This window comes from Herpailurus yagouaroundi, unplaced genomic scaffold (assembly GCF_014898765.1).
Source record: "Herpailurus yagouaroundi ecotype Mexico unplaced genomic scaffold, PumYag 185, whole genome shotgun sequence".
Classification (NCBI taxonomy): domain Eukaryota; kingdom Metazoa; phylum Chordata; class Mammalia; order Carnivora; family Felidae; genus Herpailurus; species Herpailurus yagouaroundi.
In genome coordinates, this window is record NW_024412416.1 from 11,932,760 (window position 1) to 11,953,160 (window position 20,401).

Sequence of the window (20,401 nt, forward strand, 5' to 3'; positions counted from 1 at the left end):
CTTTAGACAAAAGGAACAAATTACATTTCTCTCTGGCTTAAAAAGGGTGCTTGAGCCAGAGGGGGTTAAGAAACCCTCCCTCCTCCCCTTGATGGGGTGGTCTGGTGGGGCAGGGAGGTGTGGGGGTAGGGGTCTTCAGGCTCCCTGGGATGGAGGATCTTTTTTTTTTTTTTTTTTTTTTTTTTTTTTTTTTTTTTTTTTTGGTGGAGATGAAGGGGTGGGTCTATGGTACATCACCTGAGTTGTGGGGTAAATGTAGAGAGTGTCAATCAAAGGCAGAGCTCTCAGAGCTGGGAAGGAGGCTCTAGATGGCGGCTGTGCCTTAGAGAGAGCGCGCTCTGCTCCCTGCCTTCGCCTCACTTTACGCAACTTTCCCTAACTTTCGGGCAGCCTCAGGGGGCCCCCGCAGCCCCCTGCCTCTCCTAGTGACTTACTGGGGTCGATTTGAACCTTTTTAAGGGAGAAAAGCAGCTTTTGGGAGCTTTCTTTTCGTGCCTTGTTGGAAAGAAGCAGCCGTACTGAGAGCCCAGGTCGTTGTTTTTTCCAGCTTAGAAGCCATGGCGCACCTCCATTTTTGTGCGCTCTCCTAATGAGGTTTTTTTTCTTCCGGACCCGTTTTAGTATTAATTGTTGCTCTATTTTTTTGACCAGTTAACATATTTGAGGATTATTGTATTTATTTTTCGTTTTTGTAACGGAGAATTTTGTTTTTATTTTTAATTATTTGGGATCTGATATTTTTCTACTACTAGATAGGACTCTTGCTTTGGACCTACTACATGGATCAGGTAAGCCCATGATCATTAGTGATAATTTTAAAGATTTATATGTTTAAGTTTGCTTTATTTTATGTAAATATGAGAAATTCCTGGATGACGCAATAAGATACAGAGATTGTTATTTGTATCCAGTGTGTTACTTTGAGAAACTTTCCTTATTGATAGTGATGATTCCTTCTGTTCGGTTTATCCGTTTTTGTTTTTTTTTTTTTTAAAGAAAAAATAGAAATATTTTGTTTTTTGGTGCTTACCGCTGTTGTATTATAACAATATCGCTACATCGTCAGGACTTTGTTCCTGATAATAAAAACATCGATAGAAGCTGGGACCTTACCTTTCTTTCAACTTTTGACAGTAAATACCTGGGCACAGGACTTCAAAGCAAACACAGATTCCCCCTCCCCCTTAATATTTAAGAATTAAAAGATGATGAGAAATAAGGACAAAAGCCAAGAGGAGGACAGTTCACTGCACAGCAATGCATCGAGGTATGAGCTATCAACTTTCTTCCTTTTTTCTCTCTCTTTTTTGGGGGAAACCTCAGCTTACATTGTTTACCTTGACAGACAGGGATAGCTGTCTGTTTTATTTTAGGTATTTTACTAATTTGGATTCGTTTTTTAAAGCGTGACCTTGAGATTGCTAATATGCCACACCCTAATTTTTTGGTAGCAATTTATGAAAGTTGGGTTGTGACTTAAGGCCTCTTACAGCAGTCAAAAGGTAAGGTACCTTTATTCAAGGGGGCCTTTCCTGTAAACTCCAGTTTTTCTGTCAATAAATTTCAGTTTTTAGGTTTTTGTGCTGTAGAAAAATGACCTTGTCGGTTTAGCCATTGCTGCATTGCACCATTTTACATACAAGGCAAATTTTTTCTTTGAAGAATCTAGGATACCCAAACTTGTAACTGAAGGCCATAGAGGAGCCTTGTGGTAGTAAATTATAGTAAATAGACGTTTGAGAAAGTTATATGAATGAAAAAATGTACATTTTAAAATGAAATTGCAAAAAGGACCCTTTGACTGATGCCTCTCAGTTTGTATTTTTATTTGACTCTGTATTTCTTTTGATACTCTTGACATTTTAGGAAATTTTGATAAGATTTATCAAAACCTTTACTCGATGGGTACAGTTCCTGCATTTATGAAATCAAACCTGTGATCACAGAAATCCTGGGATACTCTTAATATACTTCTCTTTTGTGTTTGTTACTGTGATTCTATTTGTATATTTTACATTTAAAATATTTTAAGGTTTGCATTTATATGCTCATATTAAGACAGTACTTTCTGGTTGGTAGACCTGTATCTTTTGCATTTTAGTTGTAGCTGCTTTTAAATTTATTGATTTATTTTGACAGAGTCACCTGGAATGCTTTATCTTCTGAAGCTTACAAATACAGTTTGTTCAAATCACGATTTGTTTCATATTTGTTGGAGTACATTATTAGTGACTAAGTAATAAAGCCTCTGAGACATTTTGTTGTATGAACTGTATATTAATTGTTAAAGTGCTTATGAATACATTTCTTGATGTGTGTTCTTATAAATTGTCATGAATTTTAAATCATGCAGTTAAGGATGTGATTGGTTATATGATTTTTTTATCCAATTTTGTTTTTACTTCTATAATTTTATAGAAATAATATACTTTATTTAGGTTAGTGAATGCAAAAGTTTTGAGATGGTTTATTGCAAGGTTGAGTTTTATTTATGTTTTATTATACTTACCAATATTTTGACCCTTTAAAAATACTTTCTAAATTCTTTTGCAAATTGAGTTGTCACACAGTTTGGACTGTCTTTTGAACTGAACTGCCCATGTAATTACCCAGGTTTGATTTAGGACAGGAAACTTATCTAACTGATCCTAAACTGCTTTTTCTGAGAAGTTAACACCAATTTGAAGAAACAGGAATCCCCAGGTGGATTTGACAAATTACTAAAGATCCAGTATCTAAAATTGTTACTCCCTTGAGTATTTATGATTTGCATAGTCTCACATAGGTTTTGGCTCTCTCATGCAAGGTTTGTGGTTAACATCATTGATGAGACTGCCTTCTAATTTAAAAAATTAAGCCGTGTTGCTATTCTTTCTTTTAATAATTTACTTACCTAGAAAAACGACTTGGAAGTTATCATGACTTTGCCTGTTGGCAGTGGGGTTACAGCTTAACTGGAAGCGTGCACTGTACTTCCAAATGCATTTTGTCAAGTGTTTTGATTCACAAACCTGATGGAATGTCCAAAAATATCTGATAGACTCCCTGAAGATGGAGTTTTAAATTAGTTATCCGAAATTGCATATCTGAATACATGTACATAATTATGACATCACTTCCTTTTAAAATTATAAAGCTTAACAGGATGCTAGTGGTGTTTTATTGTAGTAGATTAATGTTACTTTTAGGAAGCTACAATTAAGGAGACTGTTTAGGTACTAGTACTTGGTCCCTTAATCCATTAGAATTTCCTCGCTAGGACCTAGTTTCTATGCCACAAAGTCTAGTGTGCAGGGAATACTACAAAAATTTTGTATCCTGAGCCACAAGAGGGGAAGGGAGGAGTTTGCAGGTCAAGTAAACTTAGAATTACTTTAGGAATATGAAAGGATTGAATGCAAGTTTAGGTAAACCTGATACTTCCCTGTTTTGGAAATAATGCAGTCACTTAATAGTTATTACATAAAGTTGTATGTTACTCCTGTATTCTTTTGTTAATGCTTTTAAGTATGTTACACGTTGCATATCGTGATTTCTGAAGATTAAAAAGTTCATTTTCAAAAAATACGAATTTAAAAATACCTTGATAGATTTGTAAAGTTTCTAAATATTTAAAACAAAGCTTTAGTGATGGACGTAACATAGAAATGTATACCACACACTTCTTACCCAAATAATTGGCAGTTTGGGATAACTCCAATAATATTAAAGAATGGAGACAGGAGAGAAGGGAATGTGATTGGAACTGTGTGTGCACACAAAGAGTTCTGTTTGTTCTAGGACGCTGCATTTGCAATTTTATCTAAAAACACAGTTTATTAAATTTATCCCTAAATCGTCTGCCTTTGAACCAGATTTATTTTGTCAACCTCCGATGTGGGCAAATTTTAATCAGCCTTTTAGCAGTTATTCTAAAAGCCTGGGGCTAATTAGAAATGGCATAATGCAGTTGCTTGTGGACTGAACAGGCAGTTTTTTAAGTGGCAGCCATTTTATGATGCTGATAATTCTTAAGAATCGGGATTTTTGAGAAGACAAAATCGAATTGAAACTTGAAATATCAAAACTCCTTCCCACCCCCAGCCTCCCCTTTCTTGGTTCTCTGGTGCGAAAATAAGGGGCAGCTTGGTAGGTAGCGCGGGCAGCAGCTCCGTGAGCCCCTGGCATCTTGGTGCAGGTCCAGCTCAGTCACAAAATGGCTGTTCCTTTGTGCCGCAGCGCTGACAGACATACTGCATTGCACTGTGTACTCGCCAAACAGCAGGAAGTTGCCGTGCCGAGTTCAAAGGCCGGCCGGCGCCGGCGCCGGCGCATGCTGCTGATTGGCTGTGCGCACGCCTGGTAACAGCGGGTCAACAGCGGCGGCCTTCGGCAGGCCCCGCCCCGTGACGTCAGGCGCGTCCCCTCGCTCCTAGGAGGAGCGAACGCAGTGACGTAGGGCTGCGTGCGCAGCCGGGGTGCTGCCTCTTCGTCTGGGGAGCCGGCAGCTTTGGGGGCGCGGGGTAGGAAAGGGAAGGGGAAGCAACCCGGACTGGGGCTTTCCGGTGGGTGGTCACCCGACCGACTTCGCTTCTGGCAGTCCTCTGCGCCTTTCCTCTTAGTCCACACCCTGCAGCGTGTATTTTCTTTACCCTTCCCTCGGAAGGGTTGGCGTCTCAGAAAGCGGCTTCTACTTTTGGAGAAAGTAGAAGGCACTATTCGGAAGCCTTCAAATCGAAAACCTACCAGTTTTTACATTTTTCGCTTTCCTTTCTCATATTCTAGCGGGTCTTTTTGTTTTTTCTTTTTTTTTTTTACCTTTTTTGTTCAGCGTGAAGAGATTAGTAAACTTAATCTTGTGTTACCATTGACCAAAACCTTTTCACTGTCAAGAGGAGATATTTTTGTTTACAGTGAAAGGTCTTAACGGGTGTTATAGCTGTTGGGTGATCATGGCTCATAAAAAAAGGGAGGATTATTTGAACTTGTCCCCGTCCCCGTGCATTTTTACTTGGTACCGTACATATTCTCAGTTGGCATTTGATGGAGGAAAACCCAGGTCAGTATGTGCAAAGTGGTTTATGATTAACATTAACTCTGGAATAAGAAAGCAGCTTAGGAGTTTTCACAAAGTAACTATAAATATTAAGTTAGCTTTAAAAAATAAGACAGCATGAGGCATCCATTACTATGCAAACAAGTGTTATAAAACAACTTTTAAGTGTTAGTAGCACTTTGCTAGAGAACGGTGACTCCCAAAACTTGGTTGATAGTGGAATGGATCACTCGGAAGAACCTTGGGAAACCTCTCAAATCTCCTATTCTGGAGATTTTGCTTTGGTCCTGGTAAACTGATTACAGTGCTGTGGTTATGCTCATGGTCTGTCGGGTTTGGAAACCCTTTGCAGGGATTTCTGTTTGAAAAAAAAAAAAAAAGAAATTAGAGGTTAGCGATGATGACTTCATTATTCAGTTACACGTAATGAATTTCAGCCTGAAGGAAAGGCTGTATTGTTTTCCTTCTGCACCTTAACAACAACAAAAAAACACCTTTTTTTCTGTGCTTTTGGAGTCCTTTTAGCACCGACAGGAGTGAGTTGTCACTTAGTTGGCCATATGTCAGAAGTTTCTTACCGAGTAAGATCTGTCGCTTACAGAGATGTGGACCATAGATAGAGAGGTTTACCTAGGCATATCTTAAGTTTCTGAAGAAGTTTATAAAAGGTAAAATTCACTGTAATGGTGGGTTTTATAGGTTCCCACAGTCTCGATTCTTCAGGAAGAATTCTTTGGATAGTTTATGGAAACATTAGGTGAAACAGGATTTTCAGTTTGTCTTATAGACTTGCTCATCAAAGATTTGATGATGGATTTTTAAATTGTATGCTCAATTATAAGTTATATATAAACGAATTAGCTTTAGGTAGAGGTAAATTCTCATGGAACTTGATCACTAACTGGTGTTTTGAACTTCTGAAGTGCATCCAAAGCAACAAGAATGAAGGTTCTTTCTGTGTATTATTGAGATTGACTTCTTGTTAGTTGGATTAAACTTTTGTTATTCGCTAACTGTCCTTAAGTTTCTAAGAACCGTGATAGAATTCAGTAGCATTGCAGTCATGTTCCAGGATATAAACTACTCTGTTGAAGGTGTTTAGTCCAAAATAGATACTGTGTGTGTTAAAATGCATATTTGAATAATAGCAATTTATCTATGAGCTGTTGGCATGCCACGTGGAACCAGTGAACTTTTTAAGGAGCCAGAGTGATTAGGTTTGTACATTAAGACTTTTGTGCATTTTTCCTCTGTCTTTAATCTCTTTGACTTCTTGCTTTTAAAACCTACAATTTCCAATTGATATTTGGCACCTTAGGAATTAGCATCTTCTGTAAAGATTAAGTCATCGCGGGAATGTCATCAGACAATATTTGATAAGGAGTGCTGTGCAAACTTTCCCGAGTTATTGCTTGAGAGGTGAATCTGGAAGGTCAGTTGAATTTTACCTGACAGTATCTGAAACTCACAGATTTTATAATCAGTTTATTCCTCTCCCCTCCCTCGTATAGCAAATCCCTAACAGTTGTGAAAGATGCTTCCTGAGGTCACTGAGCTTTCCAGACTCCTATCCTTTCTCCTGTAAGATGGGGCACTACTGTAAACTTGCTCCTAACACAAATTGGGAGTGACTGCTCTGTCACCTAGTAAGTTTTTTCTGATTTTGAGTTGTTTTTGTTTTTGCTTTTTTTAAAAAGGTGTTTTAGGTCCTTTGTAAAAAACCTTAGATTTCAATTGGCTTTCTTGAGGAATGGGGGGCACATGAGCCAAGAAACTTTTTTTAATCGCCTAAGAATTGGTATACAAATAAACTATGCTGGGTGCTTGTCAGCACTGAATTGAAATTCATACCTTGGTAAAATTGGTTAAATTGCTGTTGCTTTGTAACTTCAGTGTTACTAGTGTAAAGCCAGAACAACGAAATTTGACTCCATCATCAAATGCCCATCAAATACCAAATACCATCAAATATCTATGCTTAAAGTCTGTTGTATGTTTACGTTGTAATCAGTAACTAAGCACAGTGTTGGAACACATTTTTTTTGTTGTTGTTGTTTTAATGTCTGTTATGACCTTGTCTCCTAAATAGTTTAAACTTTAATTAACAGGACAAGTCTGGGGAGAGGGACCTTTTTTAAAAAAGCTTGAATGCAATTTATGAGGTGGGAAATAATGAGCCTTTGTGAAATAAATCCCGGAGAACCTAGGTATATGGAAGGAAGCCTTTCATGCTACATTTTGAAACACTTGCAATTTAGTATTTTATTGTTATGATATTTGGTTATGGTCACCTTTCTCGGTTATTTCAGTGACATCGTCTGGATTGTGTTTCCTACTGAAAAGTACTTTAAATTCCCTTTACAGGAAAGTCTCCATAGTTTCGGGAAAATGCTGGAGCTTTGGCAAAAGCATAATTTTAAGGATGGTTCTGATTTTATACTTTGAATTCAATCTAGGAAGTTATTTTGTTATTTGTGATGTGTTTAACTGTTAACCTCAATGCCTGACGAGAGCTGTGCACCTAATCCCCACCAGTGCAATGTTTCCTTGAGTACTGAAAACTGTCTCCAAAGTAGGCCAGTGAAGTACTTGTTGGATTTTTAGGTTCCTGACTTTAAAAATGTGGATAATGATACTCTTCATTGGGTAATGAAGTTAAGTAATATAATTCCTATATAGTGATTCGCAAGGAGGCGGTTACATTGAAAGTGCTTATTAAATGTAAGTTGTGAGTAATATTTTACTTCTAATGCTTTACTTTCTTCCCCCTCCTGTGCTTCATTAGGAGCCAAATGGTTCCTGAGAGTTGAAGTTGGCGTCCTGGCCTCCCACAAGAGGTCTTTTAGGCCACTTAGGAGAGAGGGTTGTTAAAATGATTTTAGAAGGCAAGTCTGGGGTGAGTTCGAGCCCCCGCTTCAGGCTCTGTGCTGACAGCTCAGACCCTGCTTCTTCAGGTTCTGTGTCTCCCTCTTGCTCTCTGTCCCTCCTCTGCTCATGCTCTGTCTCTCTCTCAAACATAAACATGAAAAAAAAAAAAAGGCAAGTCCGTTTTTGTTAGTTGAAACCTTGGTTATGTTTTGCAGTTAATCTTCTCCTAGAATTTCTTTCTGAGAAAGCCAGCCTTTTGAAGGGAGAGTATGATTCTTCCTGGACCAGAACAACTTCTTGTGTGAGTCACAGCCCTACCCGTGGCACTTAACTCTGACTAGATCCCTTTTACCCCTCTTCTGGAGCTAGTGGTTTTTGCCCTGGTTTACCCTCTGACTCATTTCCCCTCTCAAGCTGTGCAAGAGTGAATAATGAATACCAAGGAGCAGTGCTCTTTGGATATAGATGTAATTGCAATATTTCCAACCAATGTCTACTTGGCTGTGGCTTGCTCTTAGTAATCCATTCTCAGCATATCATCATATATTGGACTCAGCATAACGTCCAGAGTTCAGTGTTATTCTGCTAGGACTGTAGTCTAGGCTTAAGATTTCTGTGTTGTTGGTTCTCCAACTTTGTTCATTTCCTTTTCTTTTGGTTTGTGAGGGAGTTGAGTTCTGTTTTTTTGTTCCTATATCAGGCTCTGGAGAGCATCTAAAAATTCTTCAGCCCTGCTCCCCAGGATTGAGTTAATTTTCCAAAGCCCTCCATGTGGTTTACAGTTGCGTGTTTCCGTATGTTTGCATGTGTTTCGCCTCTTTTGACAGAGCACCTCTTGTATTCTCTTCTTCTTTTTTTTTTTTTAACGTTTATTTATTTTTGAGACAGAGACAGAGCATGAATGGGGGAGGGGCAGAGAGAAAGGGAGACACAGAATCGGAAACAGGCTCCAGGCTCTGAGCTGTGGGGCTCGAACTCACACGGACCGCGAGATCATGACCTGAGCCGAAGTCGGCTGCCCAACCGACTGAAGCCACCCAGGCGCCCTTCCTGTATTCTCTTCTAACTGTCGGTGTTCCCGTTGCCTCATTTTCTCTGTGCCCCTTTTGGGCAGTTTTACCAAAAACTTAGGTTGAGAGATCTGGAAGCAAAAGTGGGTGGGGCTCTCTTAAGGGTTGTTGTATGCTTGATGGAAGATGGACAGTTTCTGCATTAAATGTCATGCTGGATCCAGCAGTAGCGTCCCTTTAACAGTGAATGCTGACGGAGTTTTGACTCCAAGATTTTTGAATTCTTGTCCTAATTGCTTTAAATTCTAGTGCATCTCTTCTTTACTAGGATTCTCTACTTAAGCCCTTTTTAGATCCCTCTAAAAGTTTGGATTCCAGAGTTGACTTTTGAATGCAGGAATGCATTCCATTCAGAATCCCCTTTCCTTAACAGCTAATTCAGGTAACTGTTGAAAGCAGTGGACGTGGGCTCTGCTGTGAAGCAATTATTTACAGTGGTGGGTTGTGAATTGTCCCCAGCATTAAAAAAAATAAAAGAGAATACAATAGGATAATAAACCTCAGGAATGGCATTTGTATGGTTTATTTCTTTTTTTTTTTTTTTTTTTTTAATTTTTTTTTCAACGTTTATTTTTATTTTTGGGACAGAGAGAGACAGAGCATGAATGGGCGAGGGGCAGAGAGAGAGGGAGACACAGATTCAGAAACAGGCTCCAGGCTCTGAGCCATCAGCCCAGAGCCCGACGCGGGGCTCGAACTCACAGACCGCGAGATCGTGACCTGGTTGAAGTCGGACGCTTAACCGACTGCGCCACCCAGGCGCCCCTGTATGGTTTATTTCTAAGTCAAGCAGTGCCTGTAATGCTGGTAATCTTTCCTTTTGGATTGTATCATAAAGGAAAGCAGCATGTGGTAAGCATTTTGTGGGAAAATACTGGAATAGATTTATGCTTTTTGGAGTGGTTACTCTGTCAGGCACTGAAGGTGGGTTTTGTTTTTTTCTTTTTCATTGTGTGTTTAATGTGATGGTTAGGGTAGCAGAAATGCTAGTGACCTTCTGGTTAGCCAGCTCCCCAGGTTAACTGTCACAGAACTCTCTTCCTTTGAAGGCCTGTGGGGGGTCCTACACCCTGCTGAGCTCTTTTATACCCATCCCATTGTGTTCCTTCACTTTGCGCTGTATACATAACAAGGATTTGCAGATACTTCTCAGATTTATTTATGCTGGTTTCCCTTGTAATTTTGCATTTCAGTAACATACCAAACCAACAAATGAGATGATTGTGACAGGTATTTCAATGGAAACTATGTTGTATGCTTTGGAAAGACACAATACCTGTCATTTATAGTACCTACTGTGAGCTTGGAACTTGTTAGAACCAGTCCTCTGTATGTGTTAATTTGGGTAGTCTTCACACGTCTGAGACAGGTGTGATTATCATTACCCTATTTTGCCGATAGAAAACAGGCATTAGGGGAAGCAGATGGTGGCATTGGATTTAAACACTGGCAGTTTGGTTTCAGGGTCACTTAAGCATCTTGTCAAAAATTGCCATCAAGGGGCACCTGGGTGGCTCAGTCGGTGAAGCGTCCTACTGTTGATCTTGGCTCAGGTCATTATCTCACATTTTTTGAGATGGAGCCCGAGTTGAGCTCTGCGCTCACATCTTGGAGCCTACTTGGGATTTTCTCTGTTTTTTTCTCTCTCTGCCCCTCCCTCGCTTGTCCCACACTCTGTCTCTCAAACGTTAAAAAAGAAAAAAAAAGTTGCCATCAAAAAAAAAAAAATTGTCATTTGATTAAATGGTTACGAGGAAACTATAGTAGGGGAAAATAGTAAAAATCTAGAATAATCCTGTACTCTGTTTCTCTTAAAAAACTTTTAAAGAAACTGAAAACTCAAAATACATTTTAGGCTTGATTGATACTGGAAACAAAGTTCAAGAAGTCATTTTGCATAAAGAATTTCTAGTGAAGATGTTGCTGGTGAAGTTAATTCCCATGGGGGTAGTTGGGGAAACGAGGAAAGACAGGTGTCTGGGAGGGGGAGGTACTGGGAATTGCAGAGGAACCCCATCCTTTTGCAGTCTGACTCCCATTGCTCCCCCACACGCGTTGGGTTTGGCAGTGATTTATTTATGAAGACCAGGTTTCTAATTTGTTGTTTTGTTCTAAATTTAGTTCCCTTACTTCCCAGGTAGCATTTGCATCAGAATCACTTGAGAACTTTTAAAAGGCCCCTTACCTGATTGGATTTTAGGGGTTAAGTAGTAGTAGGGCAGGGGAGATAGCATTCCAGGTGGGTCTGTTGGCATAAATAGCCAGGGTTGGAAACAGTGTTCTATAGACGTGCCCTGAAGGGAAATAATTCTTGAATGTGGTGGGTGTGGAAAATCTTGAGTGTCTTCAGTTCCTGTATAAGGTTATTTGACATTCAAATAGAGCAGCAAATGGCTGGGAAGTTGTGACTTTGAGGGCAGAGGATGATGGGTCAGATTCTCCATTTCCCTTGCTTGATTTACCAAAACATAAAAAATAAAAAAATAAAAAAAGTTCATACTGAACTTAGCTTTACAGAGGCATTTAAGCCCCCCCCAGACTTACTTGCTAAGAGCCACTTTGGGTGCTTGTTCAACGTACTCCCAGCCTTCTTGCCTGGATATTTGAGTTCAGTCATGTCTGGGAGGACGTGTCCCAGGAATCTATCTTGAAAAAAAAAAAACTATGGTGGTTTCTAGTGCTGATGCAGGTTTGGGAAATAAGAGCTAATTGGGACAAGAATTTTCATCCCTCTTCTGCTTTTTAGCTGTGTATGATCTTGGGCAAGAACCTCTGAGCTTGTTTCTTTATCTTTTAATAAAGGAAGAGTATGTGTCTCAGGGAAGTTAGAATTAAATAAAATAATACGTCTGAAAGCAGTGGTTTTCCACTAGGGACAACCCCTCCCTGACTTGGCAGTGTCTGGAGATCTTTTTGCTTGGAGCTACGGTACATCTGGTGTGTGCTAGGTAGAGGCTAGAGATGCTGCTAAACCTCTCGCAATGTGTAAGGACAGCCTCCCATAACAAAGAATGAATTAATCTGGCCCAAAGTGTCAGTAATGGCACACTTAAGAAACTGGTCTATAACATTTAGGAAAGTGCCTGCCACAGTGAGTATTGCCACCGTGAGTACTGAGAAAGTTGTGAGTTCTCACCATTCTGACTGATTTCTGTGGCTTGATCCAAGGACCGGACTTCCCTCCTCTGACTCTGTGGGGCAGAAGTTGCACTTACTATTGAGGTTAGCATTCAGGACTTTTAAGTCTCCTTTGAACTGTTGGAGTTGTTATCTTTCGAAAGTCTAAATATCATAGCCTAAAGGTTAGTAAGGAAAGATAAGACTTTAAATATTCTGAAAGGAATTCAAACTAGTCCCATCTGTCCTCAGGGTTCTAAATGGTACCCACCTGAGATGATAGGTTTATAGGAACAGCTTTCCCCCTGGTACCTGTTTTCATTACTTGGTGGGTTAGAAAGTCTTCATGTTCTTTCCTGCAGAGAACTTGTCCTATCCTTGTCTAGTCTTCGTGCCTTGCCAGATCTGAATTGGGTAGCTCTTTGTGAAACGATGATCTAGATTTGTACCTCATCTAGGCTTCTTGCTATAGTTCACTTTTTTCCTCATGGTTTGTGTGCCTGAGTGCCATTTGTTTGCTTCCTAAGCTGTTTAGGACTACTCAGTGTTATTTGGTTAGTGGAGGAGCAGAAGTAGCGTGATCAAGACAAGGTTTCCTCTGGCACCAGTTGAAAATGTTAGGAACATGCTTATCAAAGGTAGATGTTTTTCCCACACTAGCACTGAGTTTCTTAATTTGGGAGGTACTGCAGGAAGGTCTGCTTCTGAATACTGATCAATTCTGCAATCTTAGAAACATAGCTCTTTTTTGAGAAATTCAGAAAAACTCAGAAAAATTGAAAGACTACAATTCAAGCTTTAAACAAGTTAGATATGGCTAAAATCCTATTTGCCCCTTCTCCTTAGTCACTTTCATGAACGTGGCATCTAAAAACCTTGGTATTTTATTTTATTTTATTTAAAAAAAATTTTTTTCAACGTTTTTATTTATTTATGGGACAGACAGAGACAGAGCATGAACGGGGGAGGGGCAGAGAGAGAGGGAGACACAGAATCGGAAACAGGCTCCAGGCTCCGAGCCATCAGCCCAGAGCCTGACGCGGGGCTCGAACTCACGGACCGTGAGATCGTGACCTGGCTGAAGTCGGACGCTTAACCGACTGCGCCACCCAGGCGCCCCAAAACCTTGGTATTTTAAAAATGTACATGGTTCATGTAATGTGCTTTTGTTTTAAAAATTGAATAGTTTTTGGGGCGCCTGGGTGGCACAGTCGGTTAAGCGTCCGACTTCAGCCAGGTCACCATCTCCCGGTCCGTGAGTTCGAGCCCCGCATCGGGCTCTGGGCTGATGGCTCGGAGCCTGGAGCCTGTTTCGGATTCTCTGTCTCCCTCTCTCTCTGCCCCTCCCCCGTTCATGCTCTGTCTCTCTCTGTCCCAAAAATAAATAAACGTTGAAAAAAAATTTTTTTAAAAATTGAATAGTTTTTGAAATTGTCATGGTGACATTTATAAATCTAATCCCTACAAGGTCTAACTTGTATTTAATTGCACAGTATGAATCTAAATTTAGATTATTCCCCCGCCCCCCTGTTTTTTATGAGCAGAGCCGTGAACGTTTTTATACTTCCCACCTCCCGCACAAGTTCAATAATTTGCCAGGTTATATACTCACAGATTTAATTGCATGATTCATATGCATATTTTGAGGTTTACTGGAAAATGCCACGTTGCTTTGCAAAGCATCTGCTGATTGCTTTTTCAGTAATGGTGTATGAATACTGTCTCCCCTGTTTTCTCCCCATCACTTAATACTATCATACATTTTAATTTCTACAAAGCAGGTGAATGTGAACTACTCTGTTGTAATAATACATTTTCAAATTACCCCTGATGTTTAATTTCCTTTTTATAAGTTTCTTGGCCATCTCAGTTTTTCTTCTGTAGTTGCATGTCCCTTTCCTTTCCCTAGTTTTCTACTGGATTTTTCTTTGATCTGTGGTTATTTTTATGTTCTCTGTAGAAATCCTTTGTTGTGCATACATTGAAATTTCTCAGTCTGTTACTTGTCTTTTAACCTTGTTTATAATGTAGCTTATTCTTCAGAATAGTAGGACTTGAACGAGAGGTGGAGGAGGTCTTAAAGGTCTGAAATGCAGTTCCATTTATTTAAGGAACTACACCCAGTATTTTTTTTATCAATAAGAAACTCATGGTTTAATGATCTTTGCCTTTTTGTACTCTTCAAACACATAGAAGTGATTGAGAAGGAATCATTCTGCATCAACCTTGGGTGGTTTAAGGATCTGTTTAACTGAAGAACGTATGTATGCATGGCGAGGATAGCAATACCAGTTATAGTTGAAGAGTGTAGATTCCATAATTCATACTGTGGGGCTGATGGATAACATATGTATACACACTTGGGCTAAGACTTTCTATAAATGAGGATAATTTGTCTTAGAGGGTTTTTGTAGGGATTTAGAGGGCAATTTTTGCCCATGCCTGATGCGAAAGTGCTCCATAAATATCAGCTATTATATCATTGATAGAATGTAGTCTGGAAATAAGTTTTAAGGAGTTCCAGTGTAGATTGCTTTGTGTTTTTACCAGATATTTCTATCACCAACACAAAAAAACCATCCTCTGCCAAGCAGTTCAGCCATTTTGTTAAGTGTTTAGGAAAGTAAAGACTACCCAAAGCCTGAAATGGCAGCTCTCTGGCAGAGAACCCACAGGCTTTCTAACTGACATGTTGCTGTGCTGCCCTCTTGTGGCCATCTGGGAAACGGTAATAAATTAAAACGAACAAGAGCTATTCCAGTGCTGCTTGCTCTCAAAGTCCAGTTGTGAAATATACTTCATACTACATTTCTGCCACCTTCAAAAAGGATTTTGAAGAGCTACCAAATCAACTTCTATCTACGAGTGAGAAGTGTTAAGCTTTTTTTCATAAACATTTATTTCCTATTAGAATCTAAAATCACAGTTTTAACGAGAGTCCCTTTCATTATTTTTGCACTGATTTTCCCGTGTCGTGATTGTTCCATGAAAAGTTACAAGACTTGTTTGCAAATGAGGTTTGGAGTAAGTTTAAGATACACTTACTTTTCATGAGGATTTTGTATATGTGGTAGATTCTTGAGTACTCCTTTTTTTTATTTTAGAGCACGAGTGAGAAAGGGGCAGAGGGGGAAAGGTAGAGAATCTTAAGCAGGCTTCATGCTCAGCCTGGAGACTGATGTGGGTTTGGACCCTGTGACCCTGGGATCATGACCTGAGCCGAGGTCAACAGTCGGATGCTCAATTGAGCCACCCAGGCACCCCCAGAGTATTCCATTTTTAATTGCTTTATTCCTATTAATGCCTTTGAAAATCTGGTCATTTTATTACTTTATTTGTTTAGGTGAAAGCCTGATTAAAGGTCTCCTCTCCTACTAACTCAGTTTGACCCCGGTACATCAGCATCATAAGCTACAATTTAGTATTGACAATTATTTTGTATTATAGTTCGGCATTAATAGCAAGTCTGTGTAATATTTAATCTTGCCTTTGGAGGGAATAACTAGACTGTCAGTGTTTATAATTTTTGTTTCTTAAATATTCCTTTTCTTCTTTTAAAAAAAATACTCCTTTTCTCTTTCAACATTTAGGAGCTTATCCTCCTAGGAAAGAAGTATGCAAATTAATCGAGTTATACCTTTATTAAGACTCTTTTTCTTGTAAAGGTAATATCATGTTTTTTTTCTTTCCAGTTTTGAGAAACAGTTGGTATACATCACTGTGTAAGTTTAAGGCAAACAGCATAGTGTTTTAATTCACATATACTGTAAAATGATTATCACAGTAGGTTTGGCTAACATCCCATCTTCTTATACTGGTACGGTAAAAAAAAAAAAAAAAAAAAAAAAATTTTTTTCTTGTAGTGAGAACTTGTAGGATTTACTCTCAACAACTTTCAGATAGATTCTACAGCAGTGTTAGCTATAGTCATCTGGTATATTATATGTCCCTATTACTTACCTATCTCATAACTAGAAATTTGCACCTTTTTGGAAATACCTTCCTCCAGTTCTCCCTCCTCTCAGTGCATCCAGGCAACTATGAATCTAATCTCTTTTTTTCTATGAGATTTTTTTTTTTTTAACGTTTATTTTTGAGAGAGAGTGTGAGTGGGGAAGTGCAGTGAGAGAAGGGGACGGAGGACCCAAAGCGGGCTCTGCACTGACAGCAGAGAGCCTGAAGTGGGGCTGGTACCCATGAGCCATGAGATCATGACCTGAGCCGAAGTCAGGTGTTTAATCGACTGAGCCACACAGTCAGGCACCCCCTATGAGTTTTTAAAAAGTTTATTTTATTTACTTTTTAGTTACTTTAGATTCCACGTGTGAGACTACAGGGTATTTCTTTTTCTTAGATTGTTCCCATGTTTTGGTTATTGTAAATGCTGTCATGAACATGGAGGTGCAGGTATATCTTTTTGAGTTAGTGTTTTGGTTTCCTTTGGATATATTCCCAGAAGTGGGATTACTGGGTCATATGGTAGTTCTATTTTTAATTTTTTTGAGTATCCTCTGTGCTGTTTTCCATAGGGACTATACCAATTTACAATTTCACCAGCAGTGGACAAGGATTCCCTTTTCTCTGTGTCCTCGTTAACACTTGTTACCTCTTTTTGTTGATGGCCATTCTGAACTGGTGTGAGGTGACATCTCGTTGTGGCTCTTACATGCATTTCCCTACTTAGTAGTGATGTTGAGCACCTTTTCATGTACCTGTTGGGTTGTTGTATATCTTTGGAGAGATGTCTCTTGAGGTCCTTTACTCATTTTTTATTTATTAAATAATTTCTTTTTTTGCTATTGAGTTATAGGAGTTCTTTGTATATTTTGGATATTAACTCCTTAAGAGATATAATATTTGCAAATATTTTTTTCCCATTCTGTAGGTTGTCTTTTCACTTTGTTGATGGTTTCTTTTGCTGTGCAGAAGATAATTTATTTAGTTTTAAATGTTTATTTTGAGAGTGCGTGTGAGCGCATACACAAAGGGGAGGGGCAGAGAGAGAGGGAGAGAGAGAATCTCAGGCATTGCGGGGCTCCATCTCATGACCCTGGGATCATGACCTGAGCCAAAAGCAAGAATTGGATGCTTAATAGACTGTGAATCACCCAGGCGCCCCCCGGTCACTTGTATATTTTTGATTTTGTTGCTTGTGCTTTAGGTGTCATATCCAAAAAATTATTACCAACACTACTGTCAAGGAGCTTTATTTCTGTTTTCTTCTGGGAGTTTCATGGTTTTAGGTCTTAAATTTATGGTTTTAATTTATGTTTTGTATTTTTGTTGAGTGGTGTAGCATATGGGTCCAATTTGATTCTTTTACATATGAATATCCAGTTATCCCAGTACCATTTGTTGAAGAGAGGGTCTATTCTCCCTTCATTTTTTTTTTTTTTGCCTTTTTTTTTTTTTTTTTTTTTTTTGCTTTCTTGTCAAATATTAGTTGATCGTGTATGCTTGGGTTTATTTCTGGGCTCTCACATTCTGTTTCGTTGGTCTGTTTGTTTAATGCCAGTATCCTACTGTTGTGATGCCTGTAGCTTTATAATTTGAAATCAGGAAGTGTGATGCCTCCAACTTTATTCTTCTTTCTCAAGATTTTTAAAAGAATTTGTATTTATTTTTGGCTCTTTGGGGTCTTTTGTGGTTTCATATAAATTTTAGGATTGCTTTTTCTCTTTCTGTAAAAAATGCCTTGGGAATCTTGTTAGGGATTGTATTGACTCTATAGATGGTTTTTGATAATACTGACATTTTAACAGTATTCTTCCAAGTTATGAATACCAAATACTTTTCCTTTTTTTTTTAAAAGATTTTATTTTTAAGTAATTTCTACATCCAATGTGGGGCTCGAATAAATAACCTCAAGATCAAGAGTCACATGCTCCACTGACTAAGCCAGCCAGGTGCCCACCATTTGTGTAGTCTTTTATTCTTTTCATTAATGTCTTGCAGTTTTCAGAATAGAGATCTTTAACCTGCACAGTTAAATGTGTTCCTAAGTATTTTGTTGTTGGTGATGCTATTGTAAGTGGGATCGATTTTCTTTTTTCAGAAAATTCGTTTTTAGTGTATAAAAATAGGACTTATTTTTGTAGGTTAATTTTGTATCCTGCAACTTTAATGGATTCATTGATTAGACCCAACAACCTTTTGGTTGAGTCTTTAGGATTTTCTCCATGTAAAATCATGCCATCTGCAAATAGAAGCAATTTCACTTCTTTTTCAGTTACCTTATATTTCCTTTTGTTGCCTGATTGCTCTAGGCAATCTAAGTACTGTGTTGAGGAGGAGCAGTGAGAGTGGGCACACTTGACTTGTTTGTGCCTGATCTTCTAGGAAAAGCTTTCTGCCTTTTCACCATTGAATATGATGTTAGCCTTTTTTTTTTAAAACACCTTTTTTCCCTAAATATTATTTTAAGTCTGCTAAATATGACTTTCAAAAACAATTTAAAAAACACTTAGTCTTCCTTTCAAATCTATAGCTCATTTTGTGTAGGATTGGGGTACTAGTATCTCTTGCCTTGCATTTGATTCTTTTGTCTGGATATATTATGAGCCATTTAAGTGTTAAAAAGATTGATACTTATATAATGAGCAACTATGAACTCACCACTCAGCTTCAGTCATGTAACATCACCAATATTATTCTGTGATCACATCTGTCTCCCTCAGTCCCCAGAGGTAAGTGCAATTGTGAATTTGGTGTTTGTTTCTTTGGAGGTTTGGTTTTCATACTTACTTGATTTTTTTTGTTGTTGTTGAAATTACACAAGTAGTTGATAGTTTCCATTAATATACTTGAAATAACTCATCCAACAGAGTAAACTGCTCTCTAAATTTTTTTTTTTAACGTTTATTTATTTTTGAGACAGAGACAGAGCATGAGTGGGGGAGAGTCAGAGAGAGAGAGGGAGACACAGAATCTGAAACAGGCCCCAGGCTCTGCACTGTCAGCACAGAGCCCGACTCGGGGCTCGAACTCACGTACCGTGAGATCATGACCTGAGTCTAAGTTGGATGCTTAACCGGCTGAGCCACCCAGGCGCCTCCATGAGTAAACCACTCTTAACAACATAGGTGGTGTTTTTTTTTTTTTTCCTTAAAAGATATTGTGTGCACTGTTACATTTCTAGAGGTTGCTTCCCTCCACAAACACAAATCTACAGCTGCAGAAGGCATATACAAGGATAGGTATATTTTATTAGTTACGGTGAACATTTTAGAAATCTAAATATTCTACTCAGAAATATAGAAATATGGAAGTATATCAAGGATATCTGTGGCTTGTTGGTTAAGAGAACAATTTAAAAATAGTCTAAATGTCCCACTAATTGGGGACAGATTAAATAAAAGTAGAGTTTTCATAGTAACTGGGGCAATTTAAAGGGAGTGATGTAGTGTACATGTACACATACCCCGTTGTGGGTGTTGGTTTGGGACATTTCCATCACATCTGCAGTGATTCTTGCTTTTTAGCACAAAATGCTAACTGGACTATTAGCACTGGACTATTCTAGTTATCTTCAGCAGATGAATGCTGCTATTTGTGACTTCCTGTGTCTTTAAATTGGGAGTTGAATATTTTCTGTCTGGTTGTTGTTGGAATGTTTTGTGTTTCATGGCACTATATGGATCATACTAAGGTCTTGTGACAATTTTAGTTGGTGGTGATTGCCAAAATGAGATTTCAGCCTTAATCCCTTGTCTGGAGATAATATGCATTACAGTAATTAAAAAAACCATTAATTTCAAAAGTGTTTCAAAACGGTTGCATATTCTAGCAAAGTCAGTAAGTCCGCCTTTCCATTCTGTTCTCTAGCATGCATACTAGGCACAGCAAACGTCAAAGAAGACAGTTTAGCTCTCACATCTGTTAGGGAGGTCAACAAGTGACCAAATTACTTGCATAGGATGGGACAAATGGGAAGGCAAAGAGGCACGGATGTTAACAACTGGGGCTTTGGAGTCTATCCCCTAGGCTGGGATGTGTCATTGCTAAAAGTAACGAGAGCCGGGGTGCTTGGGTGGCTCAGTCGGTTGAATGACCGACTTCGGCTCAGGTCATGATCTCACGGTTTGTGAGTTTGAGCCCTGTGTCGGGCTCTGTGCTGACAGCTCGGAGCCTGGAGCCTGCTTCCGATTCTGGGTCTCCCTCTGTCTCTGCCCCTCCCCCTCTCATGCTCTGTCTCTGTCTCAGAAATAAATAAACATTAAAAAAAAAAATAAAAGTAATGAGAGCCAGTGGTTGACGCGCAGACTGAAATGAGGCTGCCTCTTTGAGTGGCCCATGGGAGTAACTGCTCTGG

At 39.0% G+C, this 20,401-nt stretch overlaps 1 protein-coding gene across 6 annotated transcripts in view; it reads left to right on the top strand.

The window, feature by feature from the left end:
• The first annotated feature begins 215 nt into the window (after positions 1 to 215).
• The window catches only part of CHD2 (chromodomain helicase DNA binding protein 2), a 124,818-nt gene continuing 104,632 nt past the window's right edge, over positions 216 to 20,401 (top strand). For 2 of the 6 annotated variants that reach the window (XM_040493750.1, XM_040493749.1), the window contains exon 1: positions 4,808 to 5,038. In XM_040493750.1, the coding sequence (XP_040349684.1) occupies positions 4,932 to 5,038 (107 nt within the window). In that variant the 5' untranslated portion in view covers positions 4,808 to 4,931. Of the gene's footprint in view, positions 789 to 1,134; positions 1,268 to 4,794; positions 5,039 to 20,401 lie in introns of those variants that run through there. The other 4 variants (XM_040493748.1, XM_040493752.1, XR_005796205.1 and 1 more) reach the window with 4 other exon arrangements.